Source organism: Emydura macquarii, unplaced genomic scaffold (assembly GCF_026122565.2).
Source record: "Emydura macquarii macquarii isolate MOO-44397 ecotype Brisbane River unplaced genomic scaffold, CSIRO-AGI_Emac_v2 contig_3019, whole genome shotgun sequence".
NCBI lineage: Eukaryota > Metazoa > Chordata > Testudines > Chelidae > Emydura > Emydura macquarii.
In genome coordinates this window covers 131,055-152,171 of record NW_027133156.1, presented here as the reverse complement: position 1 = coordinate 152,171, position 21,117 = coordinate 131,055, and the positions used below count along the sequence as shown (strand labels likewise).

Here is a 21,117-nt window from a genome sequence, read left to right as displayed (position 1 = left end):
TGTATCCATGACCTACATTGATTTAGTGCTGAGGAACAATTTGGGACCAGATAAGGCATGTCTCCATAGCCATCTTTTCCTGCTTTCACTAGGCCGGTTTTCTTCATTAGTTATTTGAATAGGGGCAGGATCATTCAAATCCGCGGCAGAAGTCCAATGCTGCCACAATCTAACCCACGGCTTGTATCTCTGTGGACATAGTCTTATAACAGGCAAAAAGTATTTAACTCCATGTCCTAGACATGATACTGGACTTCAGACATTTAGACACTGTGGTGTTTAAACCGAGGAAATATTTAAAGTTTACGAATTTTCTTGAATATACAAATACATTTAAATTTCTTACATGTGATGTGGCAGTTTCCTAACTTTAAATCAAACATCAATTTATTGCTGGAGTGAACAGAAGATGGGTTTGATGAAATTAACTATCTGCATAACCAACTGTCATATTAGGATTTGCATTAATTCGAAAGACATGGCCTGTCTGAATTGGTATCATAGCGCCGCGTGTTGCGGTATCTGTCTTCATAGATATTTAGGCTAGGGGGCTAACACCAATCATTCGGATTTAAAAATTATGAGACTAATTTAAAATTACCTTATATACTAAAGAACATTCTGCTTATGCCGTTTCATGCCACGCTTTTAGTATTTAGTAGCATCAGTCGTATTTATTGTAATGAGGAGTGCTGCTGTAAACTAAAGGAAATATAATGATTAAAAACCTCAGTTCCGCTATGATGACATATGGAGAGCTACCTGCTATAAGATATAATGCTTAGATAATTGCCTGCGCAGCGTTTACTCAGTTACATATCACCTGTCGTGAGATATACCTAAAAGAATAAAATATTAACTCTTGAATAGCTTGTTTTTGAACTGATTAGGATTAGTTTATTTAGCAAACTACAGAAAAAAACGAGAGCAGTTGCTAGTGGAAATAATGTATAAAATATGCATATGCAACTGTTCGCAAAAGAAACATTCAGATGTATCCTATTTAGATCAACCTCACGTATATTACACAGAGAGCTTCTTATTTAGAAATGGGAAAAATTATAAAAGCGTAAATAGAAGTTTCAGTTATTTACTCTTTAGTCTTTTGTGCGCATCTGGGTTTTGTTTTTGTGTCCAATTAACAGATCAGGACAAATTCCCGTTCCAAAATCTTGTCTTCCGTCCCCCACGAAACTCTAAACTAAATTGTGAGCTACTTGTAGACCATTGTTTCATGTTTGTGCAATTAAAATATGCTCACTCTTTACAAAAATTGCAGATCATTTGGAATCATGGGTTGTGTATGAAGCACATTGTTCTACATATTTTATTTTATTTTTACTTTTAAAAAAAGTAATCTAAGTGGGAGCAATTTTATATGGAAAAAAATAACCTGTAGATGTATTAATTTTAAAAGGGTCCAAAACGTGTACTCTCATCTCTAGAATTTTGTGATGTCTGTCTGTATTTGAATCCACCTCTTGAGTTTCTTTAATAACACGAATAAAACAATTCCCACGGTGTTCACAAATGCAACAGTTCGTGATTTAAATGGGCAACAATGGTTCATATTTTGTGGCAGTCATCCCAGAAGAAAGTAAAAGTTAAGGAGCAGAGCTGTTATAAATAGGTTACTGGCCTGAAACCAATCCACTGAAATGGTAATATGGTCGTTTTTTAAAAAAAAGTGTAGGTATTTTCTGGTGTTTTCCCATCAAGTACCTGCCCAATTTCTGTATGGCACACGCCAGGAATCAATAGAAGTTAACAAGTCCTCAAAACATTCCCCATCTCTTTGTTTAATCTCCTTTACAATAAAGCCAAGGGAAGAGAATTAAAAATCTTTGAAGTATATTAAACCTCAAAAGAATCAGCCAAGTAGACTTAAAATAGTCACTTATTTTCCAAAACTGGTTTGTCTAAGAACAATACAAGGAAGTAAAATTTATGGAGAAATTATACAGTGGATTTGTCACTTAAAATATCGTAACTGTCTCGGGGACAATACCCCATGCTGAGGATTAATGGTCCCTCCAGACCTTTGATTCACCAGCGCCTTTTCTTTGCCCTTGACAAATTGGATTTTTAGGAATGGGAAGGTCGCCTGGACCATTGTTTGCTAGCCATTCAAAGTACTTGATTATGCAGGAGGGCTAGGGAAAGGTTCCACGTGACCCTCTTGGATGGAACTCCGCAGCTGCTGTAAGAGCTAAACTCTCTCACCAAACTCTGCGCCCTAGAGCATCAACGTGCCAAGGGGTACCCCTCCTGTTCCAATTGAAAAGCCGGCGTGCACACACCACCGCGTCACTCTGCAGGCGGAGATACGCCTGTGTTCATCCTTCTCTCTGGCTGTCTCTGTCACTCCATCCCCGTTAAGTACTTTGGGTTCCTGATTGCTAATACCCAGAGGCAGCAATGCAAACAAGCAGGGCTCCGGCCATCAGCGTGAATGCAGAAAGTTGCATCCCAGCCGGACTGCGTCTGGGTCCCGTGCCGGGCATCTTCAAACTGGGCAAGTACCTGTCAGACCGCAGGGAGCCAGGACCCAAGAAAAAGGTATTTCCTATGGTCTCTCCTGCACCGCTGGACCTTGTTTTATCATTGATTCAGGGGGATCTGTACTTAGGAGAAGAGGCTGCCTTCTCCTCTGTTCATCTTGCCTCTCAGAACAAGCCAGAGTACCAGGAAAGAAAGGGAAGCGTTTCATAAGAGTGTCCCAAGATTCCTTGTTACGGCTTCGAAATTGAATGTATAGAAAACCTATCCAGCCTTCCTGCCCACCCCTGCATTGCTGGCTAGTGTTACGGCAGGCTGGTCTTGTTAGCGGGAAGGTGAAGGGGCTGTGGTGGTGTTTTTAGACAAGCGGTTTTGTCCCTGCCCTTGAGATCTTCATTAAACCATGGAGAAGAGGGATGGCAGGGGGCACATTTCACAGCCTGTGATTCCAGAGAGCCGTTTTGATGCACCCTGAACAAGTGTTGCTTGTCCCTGATTTTAGGTGTGAGGGAGTTTCGATAGTTTTCCGTTTTGTGGAGCTGGCTATGCTTTCAGATGCTGTGGCACTGGGGCTCTGATAACTTGTTGGTTATTTGTTTCTTCCTTTCTCACTTTTGGTCTTTCTGAAACATAATCACTGATCTGTTAAGAGACATGGTATTCTCTGTCTAAACGCCCCGGGATTTGTCACCATTTTGTTGATGTATTTTATTTATTTGTGTGTCTAAATAATGGGGCCACAGCGACAAGTCAGCCAAAGCCATATTGGATACCATCGCTGTGGCTTTTGATTTGTATTTTGAACAATCGCTTTTGGTCGGTATCGAAATCTTAGCCCCAATAATCCTCTCTGTACGTTTTCGAGTTGGATGCAGGCGGATGGGAGAATGAGATTGGCTTGTAAATATTCGAGGGGCTAAGTCACTTTCAGGTACAGCACAAGCCAGTCTCCAGTATGGAGCCAAGGCTCAGAGCTATTAAAAACAAACCCGTGGTTTAGAGCTCAAACACATGTCCAATAAAACCGGCTGAAATCAACCCCGCCGCGCCTCATGGATAAAACCGACTCATTGCTAGAAGCTCCGTCGGTCTGTTTTGCGCAAAACATCTCAGACTTCCAGTATCCGACCCCTCAAAGTTTCAAACTCTTCCCTTATAAACAAATGGGGTGTGATGGAAATTAAATAGTTCCCCCTGCAAATTCTGCGAGAAGAATCAGAATCAGAGTGTTTTCAACTGGCTTGTGTTGTAAATGGGTCTATGGAGGCGATCGTCACAAGGCAAACACTCTTTCTATGCCCCCCAGTGCACAGGTTGCTCATAAGTTCCGCTCGGATGTTTAATGCCCTTTAATTGTTTTTAAACGCTCTGCCAGCCCACTCAAATTTATTTCTCATCTGGCTCCATTGGTTTCTCTCTTTAGACTGCTTTGTTCAAGTGACTTTTATTACATGGTCATTCAGCGAGCTGGCACTTCATTTTCTTTGTATGGGTAAGCAGATTATGAAGTATGAGGCTACTACAGAGACTTTGTAGCTAAGCAGAATTCTCTCCTCTCTCCCCCTTTGCTTTTGACAAGTCGCATATTTTACAATTGCTCCACTGCAGGCATAAGGCAGGAAACCACAGCCATTAAGAAACTTGACTATTAAATATGACCAGTGCATTAAACATATCTTAACCTTTCAAACTAAACGCAGCTGCAGCATTTGAAGAAGATACATTTTAGCAAATGCAATCCGGGGGAGAAATTACTTCCACACAGAACTCTTCTTTCAACAAGGCAAAGAGTTACAGCTTTGAGCGCCCGACTAGTCTACCCTTATTCACAAGCAGTAACAACTTACTCCACGGGCAGCCTCATTTATCTCAGCGCAGCGTGCTCGCCGGGCATAGTAAGATTCTCCTCAGTGTGAGTTCAAAGTCTGAGAGTAAGGCTGGTAAAATCTAGTTCTGATAAAATAGCTGCTTCGTTCTCTTTCACTACTCTCAGATTGCTGTTATCCTCAGACACTTGCTCGGCCTTTATATATTGCCTGTTTAAACCAGAGATTCCCTGGATGGGAAAAAGATGGTCCAGGGTTGCTAGAAAGGATCACGCTTAGGCTTTATTTATCGAAGGGATTTGTATTTATGCTTTGTCTTGATTGGATCCTGAGTGGAAATGACAGTGGCTGATGCCTGTGTTCTAGGTACGGATGGTGAGAGGGGAATTAGTGGATGAAGCCGGGGGCTCAGCTCTGGAGTGGATAGGGTTAATCCGGGCTGCCAGAAACACACAAGAACAGACACTGGAAGCTATTGCAGATCTACCAGGAGGACAGGTATCTCTCTCTAGTTTGCGCGCACCGTTCTGTCTGAATGTTCTCCCACGGCGTTGGGTTGCATTACAGGGGCACTGATGAGGTTTTCTCTCTTTCGAATAGATTTTCTACAGAGCGCTCAGAGATGTCCAACCAGGGGAGGAGCTGACCGTGTGGTATTCAAATTCTTTGGCTCAGTGGTTTGACATCCCAATCACTGCTACTCCGACACACGACGAGAAAGGTACAGCAACTTGGACTTTATTATTCTGTTAAGTAGCTTCTGCGCAGATGTCAATAAAACTCACAGGTGCCCTGTCTAAGAGAACTTTCTGCCGGTTTCCCAATTGCAAAGGTTTTTTTTTTTGTTTTTTTGTTTTTTGTTTCAGATAAACCTTATAATTAACATCCACATTGTGATATAAAACTGCAGTTAGAAAACCTAAGCAATTAAAATATGTGTTTACAGAGAGAGCCTTAAAAATAATGCATGCACAGTTACAGCGATTGTTAATCAGCCACCATTTAAAATCTAAAATAAAATAATAATAATAATAATAATAATCAGAAGGAATAAAGTATTTTTTTAATCACTGGAATCAACGATTTGACAATGCATTGCAGGATTCAGATTACATTTTTTTCAACATCGACACTATTTTATAATTTAGATAAGAAAAATGGGATTTTCAGATCGCTTATAAAACAATAACTCTATTTTACAATACAATAATTTATTTTATTACGTTTTTTAAACATTATATTCAACTTTTCTCTTTGGTCAGAGCTTCAGACTCCATTTACAAGTTAAATTTGGTACAATTTCCAACTACCCCTCAGATTCATTTAGTCGTTTTAAAGTGGTAATGGTCAATTTATGCAAATTAGGATGTAGTAAATAAAAATAATATGGTAGTTAAATCCAATTTATATATGTGCACTAGGAGATTAGCACTTGGCATGCATCAGTCTTGGACACATTATTTTAATCTACAATTAGCTTTTAGGTGGAGTTGCAGTGTAAATATAAACGATGTTTTAAAAGTATTAGCCCGGTATTATCTGAAAGAGGGAAGATGTATGTTTCGAAATAGGTCATAGGAAAAATATTTCAGTTATCTGTAGAACTGGTTTCCTATGAATCTGATAGCTAGCATATTTTCATGTGCTGTTTTCCAAGTGCAGGCATTTTGTAGCTGACATGCGGTTTCAATGGATGTAGAATTGTATATTAACCACAGTTAGATTTCATACAAATTTTTGTAAAACTGGAATAAATTCTTCCTAGTGAAAACGTAGGCCACAGATTGAAGTTCGTTTTGAAAATTGCTCTTGGTGTTTGTCTCCTTAGTCACCTTGCTTGGAGCCTGAATATATTCATTCCTGCTTTGAAATTTTACTGCACAGATTAGGTTGTATAAAGAGCCTGATAATAGAATAGGCTTGTTCAAAGCCGAAATAAGCAGCGCACAGAGATTACATGAATCCTACAGATGAGCAGCCCGATTCCCTACTGTCTGCACACTTCTTGCTCAGGTTTCCCTCTTAAGTCAGTGCCCTACGTAAAGAGGAAGAGTAGTTTATGTCACTCAACAGAGAGTGAAATCATTTCTATTCCTAATACTGCAACATGAGAAACAAACTTTGGGTCAAAACCATATTCATCACATTAAAGCCACTGGAGCTATTGACACAAGTAAGGCCAGCAGAATTTGGCTCGTTGTAATAAAATCAATGAACTGCGGAAGACTCTGCTATATTGATCCACATTAAAATGCCGCTAAGTACTCTGACATATTCTGCTGCCCATACTCACATCCAATATCACCTTACTCCACAAGTAATCTCATTCATTTCAATGGTAGTCCTGTACTACAGCCCTGCTCAGTTAGAGTAAGGATAACAGAATTTGGTGCACTGTAAAAAGTATTTCAGATGCCCTTTCTAATCTAACGAAAATATAGAACACATGATGCAATCTTATTCTGAAGCTCAGCTGTTTCCCAACGTCCAGAGTGAAGTTTCAGACTAATCAATACAGCCGGAGGGTATAATAAATGGAGTAAGATGTGTTAAGTGTAATTACTACTACTTTTGCAGTTTCCAAAATGTTATCCACAAGAAGAAACTTTTAGACAGCTGATTTTGTTGAACAAAGACTTTATCTAGATCAGCTTAGTTTTAAATTGATCTAACAGTATAAACAAGGCTCTTTTTAACAGATCAGTGCTTGGAAGGAGTGGTGGGGAGAAGTCATCTCTTTATATTCAGTATACGTTTGCGTTTAGAACAAAGCTTAGTGGGTATTGCAACTACTTTGTAAAGAACATAAAAAACCCCACGCAACTTCCTTGAAAAGAGCCAAAACCCAGAAGTTTCTAAATCAACACATTGAGATTGTTAGACTGTGGAGGTTCCTAACTGCAAGCCTTTTCGTTTTTAAAAGCCACTTTACCTGTAACTCAGAGCAAGGTAACAGAATTAATGAAATATTCAAACAGACTCCAACTGAGCAATTAAGGCCTCGGCAGACACACTCCAGCCCTCCCGCCCCCAACTCAGCCCAGCAGTGCGACAAAACACACAATGTTCGATTTAAGAATCCAGCATAGATCCATAAAGACCACTGGCTTCAAGGCAAGCTAGTGAGAGCTATGCATGACAGAAACGACATAATAATTAACAGAAGGGGGGGAGAAAAAAAAAGGAACCCACGTTTTGTTCTGTGCTTTCATTATTCACTGTGCATGAAAGTGCTTCAAAGACTGGCGTGGAAAGCCTTTTATTTTATCCTGACTTTTATTTTTTACCGAATGAATGAGCTGACACTGGTTGATTCCTGAACTAAAAGTCATTTTAGAAGGCTGCTTAGTATGCTAATTCCATGTGAACTTATTCATTAACAACCCAACTTTTATTGCAAGCTTCTCTTGCACTCTCTTCTGTGCTTGGCTTCATGTTAAGGTATCATTTTAACACCCACTGGAACTATGTTTCTATGACACTTCTAAAAAGGCCAAACCAGGAGTCTCTTGTGTTTGTTTATTCTGTGCTTAAGGTTGCTTGATTTCGCACCTCCGTTTTGTCAAGATACTTCGCCAATATTTGAATAGGTTTCTAGCCCTCTTGAAAATATCTAGACTATTTTACTTGCTCATTTCCATAACTTTGCCTTTTGACTGTATTCTTGATCAAGTTAGGGCTGGCCAGTAATGTACAGCCTGCACTCCAACTAGGATGACTTTGTATTTGTTAGAAATGTCTAATTTGTATGTTTTGGAGGCCGGTAACTAGGAGAGACCATTCTATATAAAAATCTCCTGCAGAGAATATATTTCAATGTCAGGGTGGATAAAATGGGCCACGTTTCATTTTATCCCTCACAAGGAAGGTCACTCTAAAGCAGGAGGGAAAGAAAAGTATAAGTTTAAAGTAACATGCACGTCGTCACACCAACATGGCCATTCCGGTTTGTTCCGCTTCAGGGAAGCCTAAATGTTTAGGGCTGAGGCACAAAGGCCATTGTCCTTTGAAAAGCAATGATTACATATGGCCTATACATACAGGAGATTGTCTCGTCGGGTAATGAGGAGCTCACGATCACTAGATTGCCCTTTGTTCAGTTTAGCCAACTCCTTGACATACGCTACCTATTCTGCAAACGTCAACAGATGGGCCCCGTGACAGACGACTGAAGGCAACAGCTGCTCTAGTTTCCCCAGCCCATTTCAGCCCCGTCCAAACTCAGTCCATGCCCAGCTCTACTCAGCCCAGCTCAGCTCGTGGGCCAAGGGGTAGTTCGCGACCCAGCTTGAAAACACAAACCAGAGAGTTATTGCACTCCCGTCATTAAAGGAGGCGTTGGAGGAGGCGCTGACGGGTGGAGAAGGGGAAAGAAAGAAGTTGCCCCTTTTTCAGTTAGGACCCGATCCACACCAAACCCTTGCAGTTAACAGAAAGCCTCCCACTGGTTTCAAAGGGTTCTGCATCAGGCCTTTACTGTGCAACGGTGGGGAAAGGAGAAACAATTGACAGGGAGTGAGGGCAGAATTACTTTCCACTGCATCTCCCCCCCCCCCTTCCGTCCGAGCCATTCTTTAAGGGAAGCGCGTGGACTTTCTAATGTAGGACTCCTGGGTCCCCAGAACGGTAACAGGGCCATTTCGCTGTTAAGACCAAAGGGTCTTAGCAGGCATCTCTCTCTACCGAGAGGAATCACGCGGGGGTGACCAGTCAGTGTGTCTAACGGCGGGATCCGCTTCTCTTCCCAGGGGAGGAGCGCTACATCTGCTGGTATTGCTGGAGGACGTTCAAATACCCCAACAGTCTCAAGGCCCACGTCCACTTCCACTGCGTCCTGAACAGCGGCCGGGGCTTCCTGCTCCACGACCATGCCCGGTCCGCGGAGCTCTTCAGCCCGTCTCCTAAGGCCGCCGGCGAGACCCCCGGCGCGGCGGCTCCCCTGAGGACCCACCCCCAGCAGACGACCTGCGGGGCGCGGGAGAGCATCAAACGGGAAGCCGCGGCCTCCTCGCCCCTGAGCAAGCTGGGGGCGATCAAAAAGCCGGCGGGGAAAGAGGAGCAGGAGAGAGCCTTGGACATGAGCGTCAGCTCGGGGAGGAGCCACGGCCCCTTCCTGGGCGTGGTGGGGAGCTCGGCGGGCAGCAACGGCCTGACCTTCTACCCGGGGGTGCGCTCGGCCTTCAAGCCGGCCGGCCTCTCCAAAGCGGCCCAGGCGGACTCGTGCCGGGAGGAAGGCAAAGCCAGCGGGCTGGGCTTCAGCAAGGGCTTGGGGAGCATCAAGCCCAGCCGCGCCGGGCACGAAGCGCCGCTGGCGGGCGGCCCCCACGCCAAGTGCGGCGCGGTGCACCCGGCCGACGGGCCCTCGCCCGTGCTGTCCTGCGCCGGCGGCCTGCGGGCCTTCCCCTTGCTCTCGCACTTCGAGGAGACCTCCGCCTTCAAGCACGTGGAGAGGGGGATGCACGCCGCCAGCCTGCCGCCCGGCCGCTACCCGCCGCTGCCCAGCGGGGCCGGGCTGCACTTGGAGCGCGTCTCGCTGCCGCCCTTCGACGGGATCAAGGCGTACTCGGGGGAATGCAACCTCCCGCTCATGCCCTTCACCCTCTACAACGGCGAGTTGCTCTACAGCTCCCCCTACTACCCGCTCAAGCTGCACTTCAGCAACCTGCTCAAGTACCCGGACTCCGTGGCCTACTTCAACGGGCCGGCGGCGGCGGCGGCGGTGGGGCTCAACCCGGCCGAGCTGGGCTCCATCGCCAGCATCGACCGGGAGATCGCCATGCACACCCAGCAGCTGTCCGAGATCGCGGCCGAGAAGAGCCGCAGCCGCCTGGAGAGCCTGCAGCCCAGCGCCGTCGGGCCGCCCGGCGGCAAGCCCAAGACCGGCCACCTCTGCCTCTACTGCGGCAAGCTCTACTCGCGCAAGTACGGGCTCAAGATCCACATGCGGACTCACACCGGCTACAAGCCGCTCAAGTGCAAGGTCTGCCTGCGGCCCTTCGGGGACCCCAGCAACCTGAACAAGCACATCCGCTTGCACGCCGAGGGCAACACCCCCTACCGGTGCGAGTTCTGCGGCAAGGTGCTGGTCAGGCGCCGGGACTTGGAGCGGCACGTCAAATCCAGGCACCCCGGGCAAAGCCTCCACAAGGCGGCCGAGGACAAAAGCGAGCCTGGCTACCAGCACCAGGAGCCCGAGCAAAAGACTGACAACGAGAGCGACGTGGACGTTTGCTTCACGGATGATCAAAGCGATCAGGAAACAGGCAGCCGGAACAATGATCAGTAATAAAGTAACGGGGTGGGGGGCCGGGGGAGTGTCACTGCAAATCCACGCCTGGTTTTATGTGCTTTGAAACACTTCAGCGGTCTTTGCCCTCCTAGGTGAATTATAGGAGATACCATATTTGATAAGGGGGCTCGAAAGCAAACCTTGGAGGATGGGGAAAGGGGCTGTGTGCTTGGTTTTAAACATCCACTCTGGTCACTGCTCTTGTAAGGCACCTGACTTGCCAAAGCAGCGGCCCTCAGGGGGTCTAACGCTAGTAAGCACGAGTTAACACACGACAAGCACCGCTCTCCCAGGCGTCAATGTTTTAGCCGCCATCTGTTTTGTATTGTACCTTTGTGTCGAGGAAATTGTGCCTTTTGGAAACAATTCTTTTCTATGTATTTTCCTGTCACTTGTTCTAGCGTTTCGGGTTCTAGGTATGGACAGTAGTCACAATTCTGCAGACATGTCTGGCATCTGTACACTTTATTTACACTTCAGATGTGCTTACTCGTGTCTGAAAAGAAAGCAAGAACAAAAACAAAAAGATATTGCAGCACAGAATAGGATCCTATATATGATGACAACAGGTACACAATTTGATCAAGTTGCAATTATTTATAACAGAAAAATATTTGAGTAACAAATGTAAAATAAATATTGAAAGCATGAATCTAAAAGCACGCACTATATAATTTTAAAGAAAATACACTCTTTGTTTGGTAGACTACAAATGTGGTGTATGTTTGTTTTATAATGAACGATGTACAGTGGATACAGTATTTTGGTCTCGGTTCCAGTTTGTCATGCGATTTTTTTTAAAAATAAAGTTGCTGACAAACTACTGTTTGTCTAGTTGTTCACTTAAATGACTTCAATCAATTTTGGTTCCTGGAAATACCACTTTTAACTACCTAATAGTGCTCAAAGGCCCGATTCAAAGTTCATTGAAGTCAGAAAGAGCCTGTCAGTCATCTTCAAAGGACTTTAGATCAAGCCCTAAATGAACTCGACTCTGAATATTTTGCCACTGGCGAGCATTGTGAACCCTAAAGAGTATTTGAATGATCAAACTGTGAAAATAAGGCAACTGGGCTTTTTTCTGATCGCCAAGATTTTCTTTAAAGCGATTTTCTGAACAAAGCCAAGTGTAGAAAAATATGGTTGTGCAAAGTTTGTACTTCAGTTGGCTTTCAGATGTCCTTGCAAACATTCATATTGATAATCATTGTTGATTTGCATTTTACATAGGCCATAACAGAAAATGGCCCTTTTCTATTTTTTTTTTGCATCGAGAAGCCAAATACACCCAAATTAAAATACCTGCGGAACAAAGGTGAAGATTCCTACCTTCCCCAGAAACACACTCAGATGGGGCCAGACTGCCGCCTCCTCGTCCCGCTATTGAGGAGTTCTACTGAAATCAGTAGGACACCTTATGTGAGCAACTGCTCACCAGTTCAGCTTAAAGGGTTAACAATGCGGCCCATAATGAAAAATATTACTCTGTGTTCCTTGTACTTCTCTCCCCCCCCCCCCATTTTTTGGAGCGTACAGAAATAGGACCCAGTCCTGCATTCCTTTTGCACCTCAACTCCCCATTGATTTTAAGGTGATTTTTGCAGTCACGTGGGCAGGAAGGACGGGACTTAAAGTACAGTTGGGACCCGATCTTACAACTCTTATACAGGTGAGTAATCTTTACTCCCTCGAGTAGTCCCACTGACCTCGATAGGTAGGAATGAGTGTTACTCACTGAGTAAGGGTTGCAGGATCAGGCCCTATTTCAGTGCAAGGGAATACAATGTAATTTAAGATTCCAAATTAGTTGCATAAAGCATTTACTTAGTAACTAAGACGATCCCAAATGAGGTAACTGTATCAATAGATGCCATATATGTAGGTTAGTACAAAGCTGAGCATCTTTTTTACGTAATTAAAATTTAACCTCTATGACAGGAATAGGAAAAGAAAACGAAATCCGTAACTGACTTGAAAGGATTGGATTTAAATTCAAAACTGCCAATAAATAAATACATAATCAGTCAGGATTTAGGGAATTTCTCAGAGCTAGGATTGATTCATACACAGTGTCTGTCTATAAATCACTGAAGCACTGGTCTGGGGTTCGATCCTGCTTCCATTAAAGGTCTGCCTCACGGAATCTAGGGGATCAGGACCCACAGTTAAACCAATGGGACATTTGCCATTAATTTCACTGGGAGCAGGATCTGGATTTAATTTAGGTATTTATTTTAGTAGGTGTTTGTGCCTACTTTATTTCCTTTAAAAAAAACCCCCCGCGAAATCTGTCACTGAGAACCTGTAGGCGAGCGATACTATCATGGAAACTCCACACTGCCCTTTCACTGAGGTCATGAATCCTGCATCAGAGCTGTTATGATTTCAACGGGAGTGTACGAGGCACTCATTGCCCAAGGCACTTGGAAGCGCATCGTGCTCCTGGGCTCCTCTTAGCACGTATTGAAAGGAATGATTCTTAAAATCTTCCAGCAACCTTGTATATGACATAATGAAAAGGAGCTTTTATGGTCTATCGTGGCAAAGAGGGGAATAAGGGAGCCCTAATCTGCGGATTATTTACACGATTATATCAATAGAGTTTGTGCATAAAACCAAACAAAAACCAACTGACCACATCAAAACGCCAAATTGTAATGTTTTGATTACATTTCCTTTAAATCTGTATAGGCGAGTCAACAATGCAGATTAATGATTTGTAAAATATTGTATTTTAAATCAGAGTAATATTTGAATTAAGAAGGCAAACCCCTCCCAACCAACCGAAGGAGGGGTGGAACCCCTGTATTCTCAAATCACCAAGAGTTCAACTTTTTGTCCTAGCACAATCATAAAATGACTAAATCAAATTATTTAAAACTTGGGTGAAATAGAATAATTTCTGTGCTGAGATCATTATGTCATATTTCATTTGGTAATGCTTTTTCGATTGCTGAAAAATGAGGTTTCGAGTGGGAATGTAGGTTTGAATACCAGATAAATAAATCTTAAAAAAGTGGGTCACCTTATGACACGTTTTTAACTCTTGGGACAGAATTTGCAATACCAGCAAAGCTACAAGTGCCTCTAACTGGTCTGTGATTAGCAGAAGGGCAGCAAAACAAAGCATTAATCGTAAATTGTCACTTCGTTAAACAAACCATCTGGTTTAACAGCTCTCTCCTGAAAGGGTTCAAAACTAGGGCTACCTTTTTCTGACGTGACGCTTGGTTTCATTTGGTCTCACCTGAGTACACTTTCTCACCACCTTACGCTGGAAAGCTGTTACCTGATTATTTTAGGCTTCCCACACCATACCAAGACATCTTATCTAAGTACAAAGGCATATGTCATGTGGGTGTTTCTGAGATCCCTATGCAACCAGGTTGCAGAAAAAGGTGAGACCAGAGAAAAGGGTGGCCACTGGAAGGAGTGAGAGATTCTAATATGGTTCATAGACATTTCATTTGTATATGTCTGGCTTGTCATCATACTATTTGCATGGTCTGACTCAATAGCTTCCTCTACTATGATTTTGAAGACAGTTATATCTGAAAGAAAAGGGCTGAGCCCAATGTGTCTTTCATGCATGCCTATCCTGCGGCAGTGCAGCTCCTGTACAAAACTATTTTGCCTGAAATGCAATTTCTGATACGTCAGCTTTAGAATGCGATGCAAAATACAAATAATAATCAGACATTGCTATGACAGGCAGCAGCAGGGATACTGATTTGCTTACAAGCCTTCTTGTGAGAAGGTGTTTGTGTGTGTCTATGTGTAGCAATCTGGAAGGAGGAGAATACTCTCCCCCCAACTCTCAGAGAAAGGCAGGATTGGAAGTCTGGACAGCAATGTGTTTTGCAAGAAAGTACAAATGCAAAAGAGACAGATCCGGACTTAAAGGAAGCAGCATCAGAGTTCCTGAGGCTGGGATTTACGCATGCATTTAGCCTTCTCCCATCCGGTTGCAGATAGACAGAGCTCTGAGCCTGAGGCTCCCTTATGTCTCTGCGTCTGGTTTGCAAGCATCTAATTGGTTGGGAAAGTCCATGAACTGGCTGAGTGAGTGGGTGGCCTGTGACTTCTGCGGTTATAGGGAGGTGACTGAATGTGATCACCCACACACTATTTTTTTTTCCACAGGAGGCCCCTGCCTCATTCAGTGCAGAGGATGTAAAGCATAAGGGCCCCAGTTAAGGTTGCCTGGGCAACTGTAATTCTGGCATTTCCTACCATTTGAGTGCTTGACTCATTAACCTTAGTAATGTTCATTTAATGTCAAAAATAGATCATTAGAAAAACGTCCAGCCTCCTTCATCAGGAGATTTCAAAGCACACAAGGCACTACCATCACCAGATGGGACAGCAGGGTGCAGGGACCTACCTGACCCAGAAATAGAACCCAGGAGTCCACCTCCTGGTCACTGGGTCATGTTTGTCACCCAGCACCCTGGCTGTGCTGCCTATGGAGACATGCTGCCTCTTGGGGCTGCTCCCCTGTGTGCAGAGCATTGATGGGACCTGCTGTCTTCCTCTGGGGCCGGACCCAGGCAGGATTAAGTAGTGAGGCCCCTTTTCCTCCCCCACTCCCATGAGCTCCATGCAGGAGCTGGGTCCTGAAGCACAGGGGTCCCCACTCCAGTACCTCTTCCTTCAGTGCAAGGCTGCCCCTGTACTGAGAGCACACCCGGCAGTCCACCCCCAGAGTGTGCCATCCCAGAAGAAGTCCTGCTTCTTTCAGAACCCCAGAGTCACCCTCTGGAGGCCCGAATCGGGTAGTGTACCCTGCGGGGTGGCTAGGGCTGGCACAGGCAGCATGTACCAGGGCAATGGAGCATCTTCAGCATTGCACAGCTCTGGGATCTGTTGCAGGCTGAGTGCATAGTGTGGTTGAGCAGGAAGGTACCTGAGAAATAAGGGCCCCCCAGTAATTGGAGTCCTGAATGTGGCAAGTTGTGGGGGGTAAAATTCTATTGGTTGAGTCTCTGCAGCTGAGGTTGCTGTTGCGTGGTCTTCAAATCCCCTTCTCAGGAGGTGGGAAGGAAAGGGCATGAATGCACTGACACTTTGTTCCACCCACTTGGAAGAAGCTGCAATCCTTGCTCAGGCAAGAGTCCAGCTAGGGCCTTGTGGTCTGGGAAGGGCAAATAACTGCTCTCAGGCTTTGTCTACACTACAAATTTAAATTGACTGACGTTAGATCAACGTACAGCCACCACAGTAATTACTGTGTTTTTTCATGTCCACATTACCCTCCTTCTCCAGGTGGTGTGCGTCCTCTCCAGGAGTGCTTGCACTGACTTAAGTGAGGCAGTGTGGGGAAGCTAACAGTCTGAGCTGTCAGCCCTTTTCAGGGCTCACAGCTGGAGTCTCCCCACCTTGAACTGTCAGTCTCATGGAGGGGGGACAGGACTCCAGCTGTGAGCCCTGTGTGGGGCTGACAGCCAACAGGCAATGTAAGTAAGGCAATGTGTACACAGACATTGCATCACCCTAACTACATCAGCCTAAGCTCTTGCAGAGGTGAAGTTATTAAGTCAGTGTAGTGCGCAATTTACATTGGCGGGACCAACGTTGTAGTGTAGATGCTTACAGAGTCCAGTCAATGCAATCTGCTTTGTAATCTGCAATGCAATCGACCTAACTCTGTAGGGTGGAACAGTCTTCAGAGCCGTGGCACGGAGGTACAAGCACTTTAAGATATAAAATATCAGTGACAGAGATTGGAAATGCACAATGCCTGTAGCTACACTAACATGGACATGAAAGGACTTGGGGTCTGGCTGTAGGACAGGTGACCTCCCTGTCCTTTGAGTGGTCGTGCATGGTGGATTTCAACTCTGATGTTATTTGTTAGGCACCATTGGTACCTCTTCCTGCTCACATTAAAACCTCGTCCATATCTCCCATTGATTTCACTGGGAGCAAATCTGGACTCCAGATGAGACGGACAATACAGTTCAGACCCATGATATACTGCTTGAGCAGTTGCTGATGATCCAGACACAAAACTGTCCTTTTCAAATCTTTCCTTTCTCACGTTTGTGGACTTTCCAATGCCATGCAGCAGAAAAGCAGGAGACTGGGTTAGTGGTTACAGTTGGTGAATAGAAATCAGGAGAGCTGTGTTCTATTTCCAAATTTGCCACTTATTTTATTTGGCTTACAGTAAATAATTGGCAGAGTTTCTTCATCTATAATGTGGGGAAAGTAAATTTGAGATTTTTGGATGCAAGGCACTGTATAAATGGAAAGTACTGTACTGTTATTTTCCATGTACATAGGGAAAATACAGGCATCAAGACCCATGGCATGACTGAGAGTTCAGTGGGAGATTTGTCTGCACAAAGACTTGGGTTACTTAGATGACCAAGTTTTCACATATCTTTATCTGTGGAGAGGACTAAATAGGTTTTTTGGGGGGGAGGGTTGCCGGGGGGTGGGGGGGAGAGGGGGCAGGGCAGGGGAAAGCAGTTATGAACAGAAAATAGTGGAAAGTGAAACAAGAGTTGTAGCCGCATTGGCTTATAAGCCAGAGAGTCCCCTTCTCACTGGCTTATTAGAAATCAATGGTACAAACTATTTGTTTTATGTACTGGGATGGCTCTTGGATAGTGGTCCAAAATTCTTTTTCCCCCTGGACATTTTTGAGGTTTCTGTTGAAAACATTGGGTTTTCAGCAACAAACGCTTTTCATGAAAAGTTGTGTTTTGTCAAAAAAATCCAGGTTTCCATTGGAAACCAGTTCTGATGGCATTCTTTTGACCAGCTCTAGTATTGACTCTGTTTCAGAAATACCTCCAAAAGTCTGTATGCACTATCTGTTACATTGTAGGAGAGGATTAGTCAGGGTTGGAAAAATATGTCCCAGGGATCAGAGGCAGTCCCATACAATTCTGTGGTGAGATCTGTGGCCACACTTATCTTTAATATGAAACTATGCTCCCCAGGTGCCATTATGTAACATTGCAGGTTGACCTTTAGTGTCCATACGCTACACTTTATGTATGGGGAAGCCACATGATCCAGAGTCTAGGTTACAGGATAAGGCCTCAGGGAACTGGGGCCGATTCCCAACTCTGCTATAGACTTACTGCCTGATCTTGAGCAAGTTAGTTAGGTTCCTAACTTTAGTTTAGAAAGACAACCAAATAAGTGACCTGATTTTCAAAGCTGCTGAACACCTGCATCTTTTATTGAAGACAATGATGCTTATCGAACAAGCATGTTGAAATCTGCAGATGAAATGGTAGATTATTGTTGAATGAGAGGCTGGATGCAATTTGCTTTATCTAATGCTATTAATGTGTGGCTTTGGGGCTTGTTGCTAATGCAGTGCTCGGCTAGGCAAAGTTTGGTCATCTTTGGGATGGGGATTTGGCTTCCTAGAGCTATGTAAAGGATATAGAGACAGATATGTGTTAAAGATTTAAGGCCTTTTTGTACTAAATTTGTATTTTAAAACCCATTCCATCTGCAAAAATATATCACAGATATTATTAATATAATGTTCAGTAACGTCTTGAAAACTGCTACAAGTTTGAAAATGAATAAATATCTTTAAACATTGATTTGTAAAGCTATAATACTGTGATGTGGCAAAACAACACAATTTGCATTCTAAATTCACAAAGGTCTCTGAATTGATGTGGAAAAATTATACTGAAAATATCTTAATGTTGATATACTCAGTCGAAGTCAGTGTACTTGTAAGGATGATTTAAAATAAAGTAACTTTTTGGCAAGCTTTATTTTAAGCAAAACATAAATAAATAAAAAGAAATCTGATAAATTGGGCAGAAAGCCTCAGGTTGAAACTTCTTATGTGACAGAAGCTATGGACAAGAAAGAATCCAACAGCAGTTAGCTTTAGGTCAGGAAATGGTGAAGGTCCAGGATTCTTTTTGATCTTTTTGTTTTTTCCCTTAAAACTGGCAGAAAAAATGATTTTAAACTTGACTATGAGCAGTTGCTTCCTGAATTACCACCTTAAGGTAAACAGGAATATGTCAAGGTCAGGTTCAGGCTTGCTGGAGTTCACTGGACCATATCAGATAAAATCTAGGAGCAACAAGACGCTTTCAGGTATGCTCAAAGTCAATCCAATAAAAAATGGTTCCCAATAGCATGTCTGGTTTCATAAACTTGTGTTGTACAAGAAACAGGAGAAAGAAAACCCTTAGCAACTGAAAGACATAGCAAAGGAAGTACCTTAGTGGGGTTAGGAGGTATATATTCTGCTATGTTTAAAGCTAGCATTTTTAAAATGTAGGTCTTAAAGGAATATTCTGAACAATCTTTAAGCCATTTTTAATTTATTGTAACATTTCATTGGTAAGTTTTGAAACATATTATACTGATCCAAAGTTACTCCCTCTTAAAAGGTTACTAAAAAGGCTTGTATTTATTCTTGTGTGTTACTTTACACTAGTTGCCTCTGGGTAGTGTCATGTGATACTGATTAATTTGAAGCCCATTTAGTTCTACTGGAAATAAAGAAGTAGTGATTTGTAAAAAGCAAAGCCAATGAACTTGAGTGGCTTGGAGTGTGTTAACAAGTAATTAATAACCTTTTAAGTAAAGGTACTGCTGTCATCTTATTGCAAATGACTAAACAAGTATCTTAGAAAAATATAAAATTTGAGGGGAGCTATTCTGAAAAGCAGTTTATTTTTTGCACTTTTAATACATTTTTGCAGACTGTGAAAAGCTGTTTGTGATTCAGATGGTCTCCTCACACTGCAACATACAGTACTGGATCAGGGAATTGGCGGCATAGCAGCAGTTTTGCCTTTAGGACACATGGTAATGCCCCATCCAAAAATTATATTTGATTCAAAACAAATCTCTTTTATCTCAGTTCTGTATGTCATTTACCTGCAGAGAGCTTCCACCTTATTGCTTTCCATTGCTGCAAACTAAGTTGCCCCCCAAGAAAAGGCTTGAAGGAAAAAGCAAAGAGCAGGTGTTCAGAGACAGCACTTGCACTTCACTGAACGTCCTGGTAGCCACAGCAAAAAGCTAAAGAGCACTTTCAGAAGGGTCCTCAATGAGCACACGTGCAGCTAATAAGCAGCTAGAAAGAATTATAGAGCCCCACCTAAAATCTTGACCTACAACCACCATTGGTGCTTGGAAATTATGGCTTTTTCAGCCCCTCTCTCTGTCGAGAGGCTCCATCAGCGTATAACTACTGACAAAACACAGCATACTGAGAGAGAACAGGCAATGTTTATCTGTACAGAGGACTCTAAGGGCCATATGCAGTCTTTGATATGACATCAGTTGGAGCTGTGTTCTGGACTGAGGGAAGTATTTGGCCCACGATGATATCATCCTTCCAGGCAAGAGCTCTGAAGGAAAACAATCAGCCTTGTTCAGCCCAGAATTCACAAGGTAAATATAAATATAAAATTGAAATCGGCATTTCTTAGCATGGTGCTGGGGGCAGCCATCTTGCTGCGAATCAATACCTTTTGAACATAAGTAGGGTAGGAATCCAACCATAACTAATTTCCAGTTTGATTTAACACTGGTCTTTCTGTCAGAAGAAAGAATGACAAAGTTAAATATATTAAGTACTTTTTAATAGTTGTTCAGTCATTACTGTCACACTGTCTGGAATGGCTCATGACCATGAATGCCAACCACAGGGCAGACTGTGAAGAAGCAGGGCAGAGACCCCAAACTGGTTGCATATTATATAATTAGATTTCACTAGCCCAGTAACAAATGTGAACTCCTAACGCACTATAACAGTCTTACCATGAAGTCACAGACAGACCACTTGGGCATTCCAGTCTACCTTGCCACTCAGACAAGGTTTTAGTGATTTTTGGATTTAGTGATATTGTTTGTTATACACCAAAGATCACAAAATATTTAGGTTGCTCCAGTCCCAAGAGACCAGTCACTTACCCCAGGTCAATTTGTACCTTAGATCTCATACCAAAGACAATGCTTGTCACCAATCCTATAGTAAACTATCTAAGGCGTTATTAACTAAGAAAAGAAATGAGAGTTACTACAAAGTTAAAGCAGGCAGGCATATATACAGAAATAAGTTAGAATCTATGGTTTTAAAAGATGACTGAGTTGTAGTAATCGGTCAGCTTGGAATGTCTTTTTGGGTTAACCCAGGTTGATCATGGGGATCTCTGCTTCTTTTTCCTAGCTTCAGTCTGTGAGAGTCCAAACAGCAAAAGAGATGAAACATTTTGTTTTCAGTTATTTGTATTTCCTTCTTCCAGAATTCAAGATGATGGGATAAGCCCTTTTGCACGCAGCCTCTTCATGTTATGAGGAGGCAGTTGAAGTCTTTGTATTGTGATGTTCCACAATGCCCATTTAGTTTTGATAACCCTTCTTGATGGGAAAGAGATGATCCTTTCTGCCTGGGTTCACAGTTTCAGGGCAAACAATTTTTACAGTTACAAAGCAAAAACTTAGTTACCTTATAGCATGTGATAATGATATTATAAGTGAGATTAATGCAATTTTCAA

General features: G+C 43.2%; 1 protein-coding gene across 1 annotated transcript; it reads left to right on the top strand.

The window, feature by feature from the left end:
* Positions 1–2,418: 2,418 nt before the first annotated feature.
* PRDM13 (PR/SET domain 13) lies at positions 2,419–12,119 on the top strand. Its single transcript, XM_067530019.1, has 4 exons — positions 2,419–2,559; positions 4,692–4,823; positions 4,926–5,046; positions 9,074–12,119. Exons 1-4 carry the CDS (start codon positions 2,419–2,421, stop codon positions 10,609–10,611), a joined length of 1,932 nt encoding a protein of 643 aa, XP_067386120.1. The 3' UTR covers positions 10,612–12,119.
* The last annotated feature ends 8,998 nt before the right edge of the window (positions 12,120–21,117 follow it).

Coding starts and splice junctions, on each gene's coding strand:
- PRDM13 (XM_067530019.1), top strand. CDS start 2,419: ATGCAAACAAGCAGGGCTCCGGCCATCAGCGTGAATGCAGAAAGTTGC. Junction 2,560..4,691: donor AGCCAGGACCCAAGAAAAAG/GTATTTCCTATG, acceptor CCTGTGTTCTAG/GTACGGATGGTGAGAGGGGA. Junction 4,824..4,925: donor CAGATCTACCAGGAGGACAG/GTATCTCTCTCT, acceptor TCTTTCGAATAG/ATTTTCTACAGAGCGCTCAG.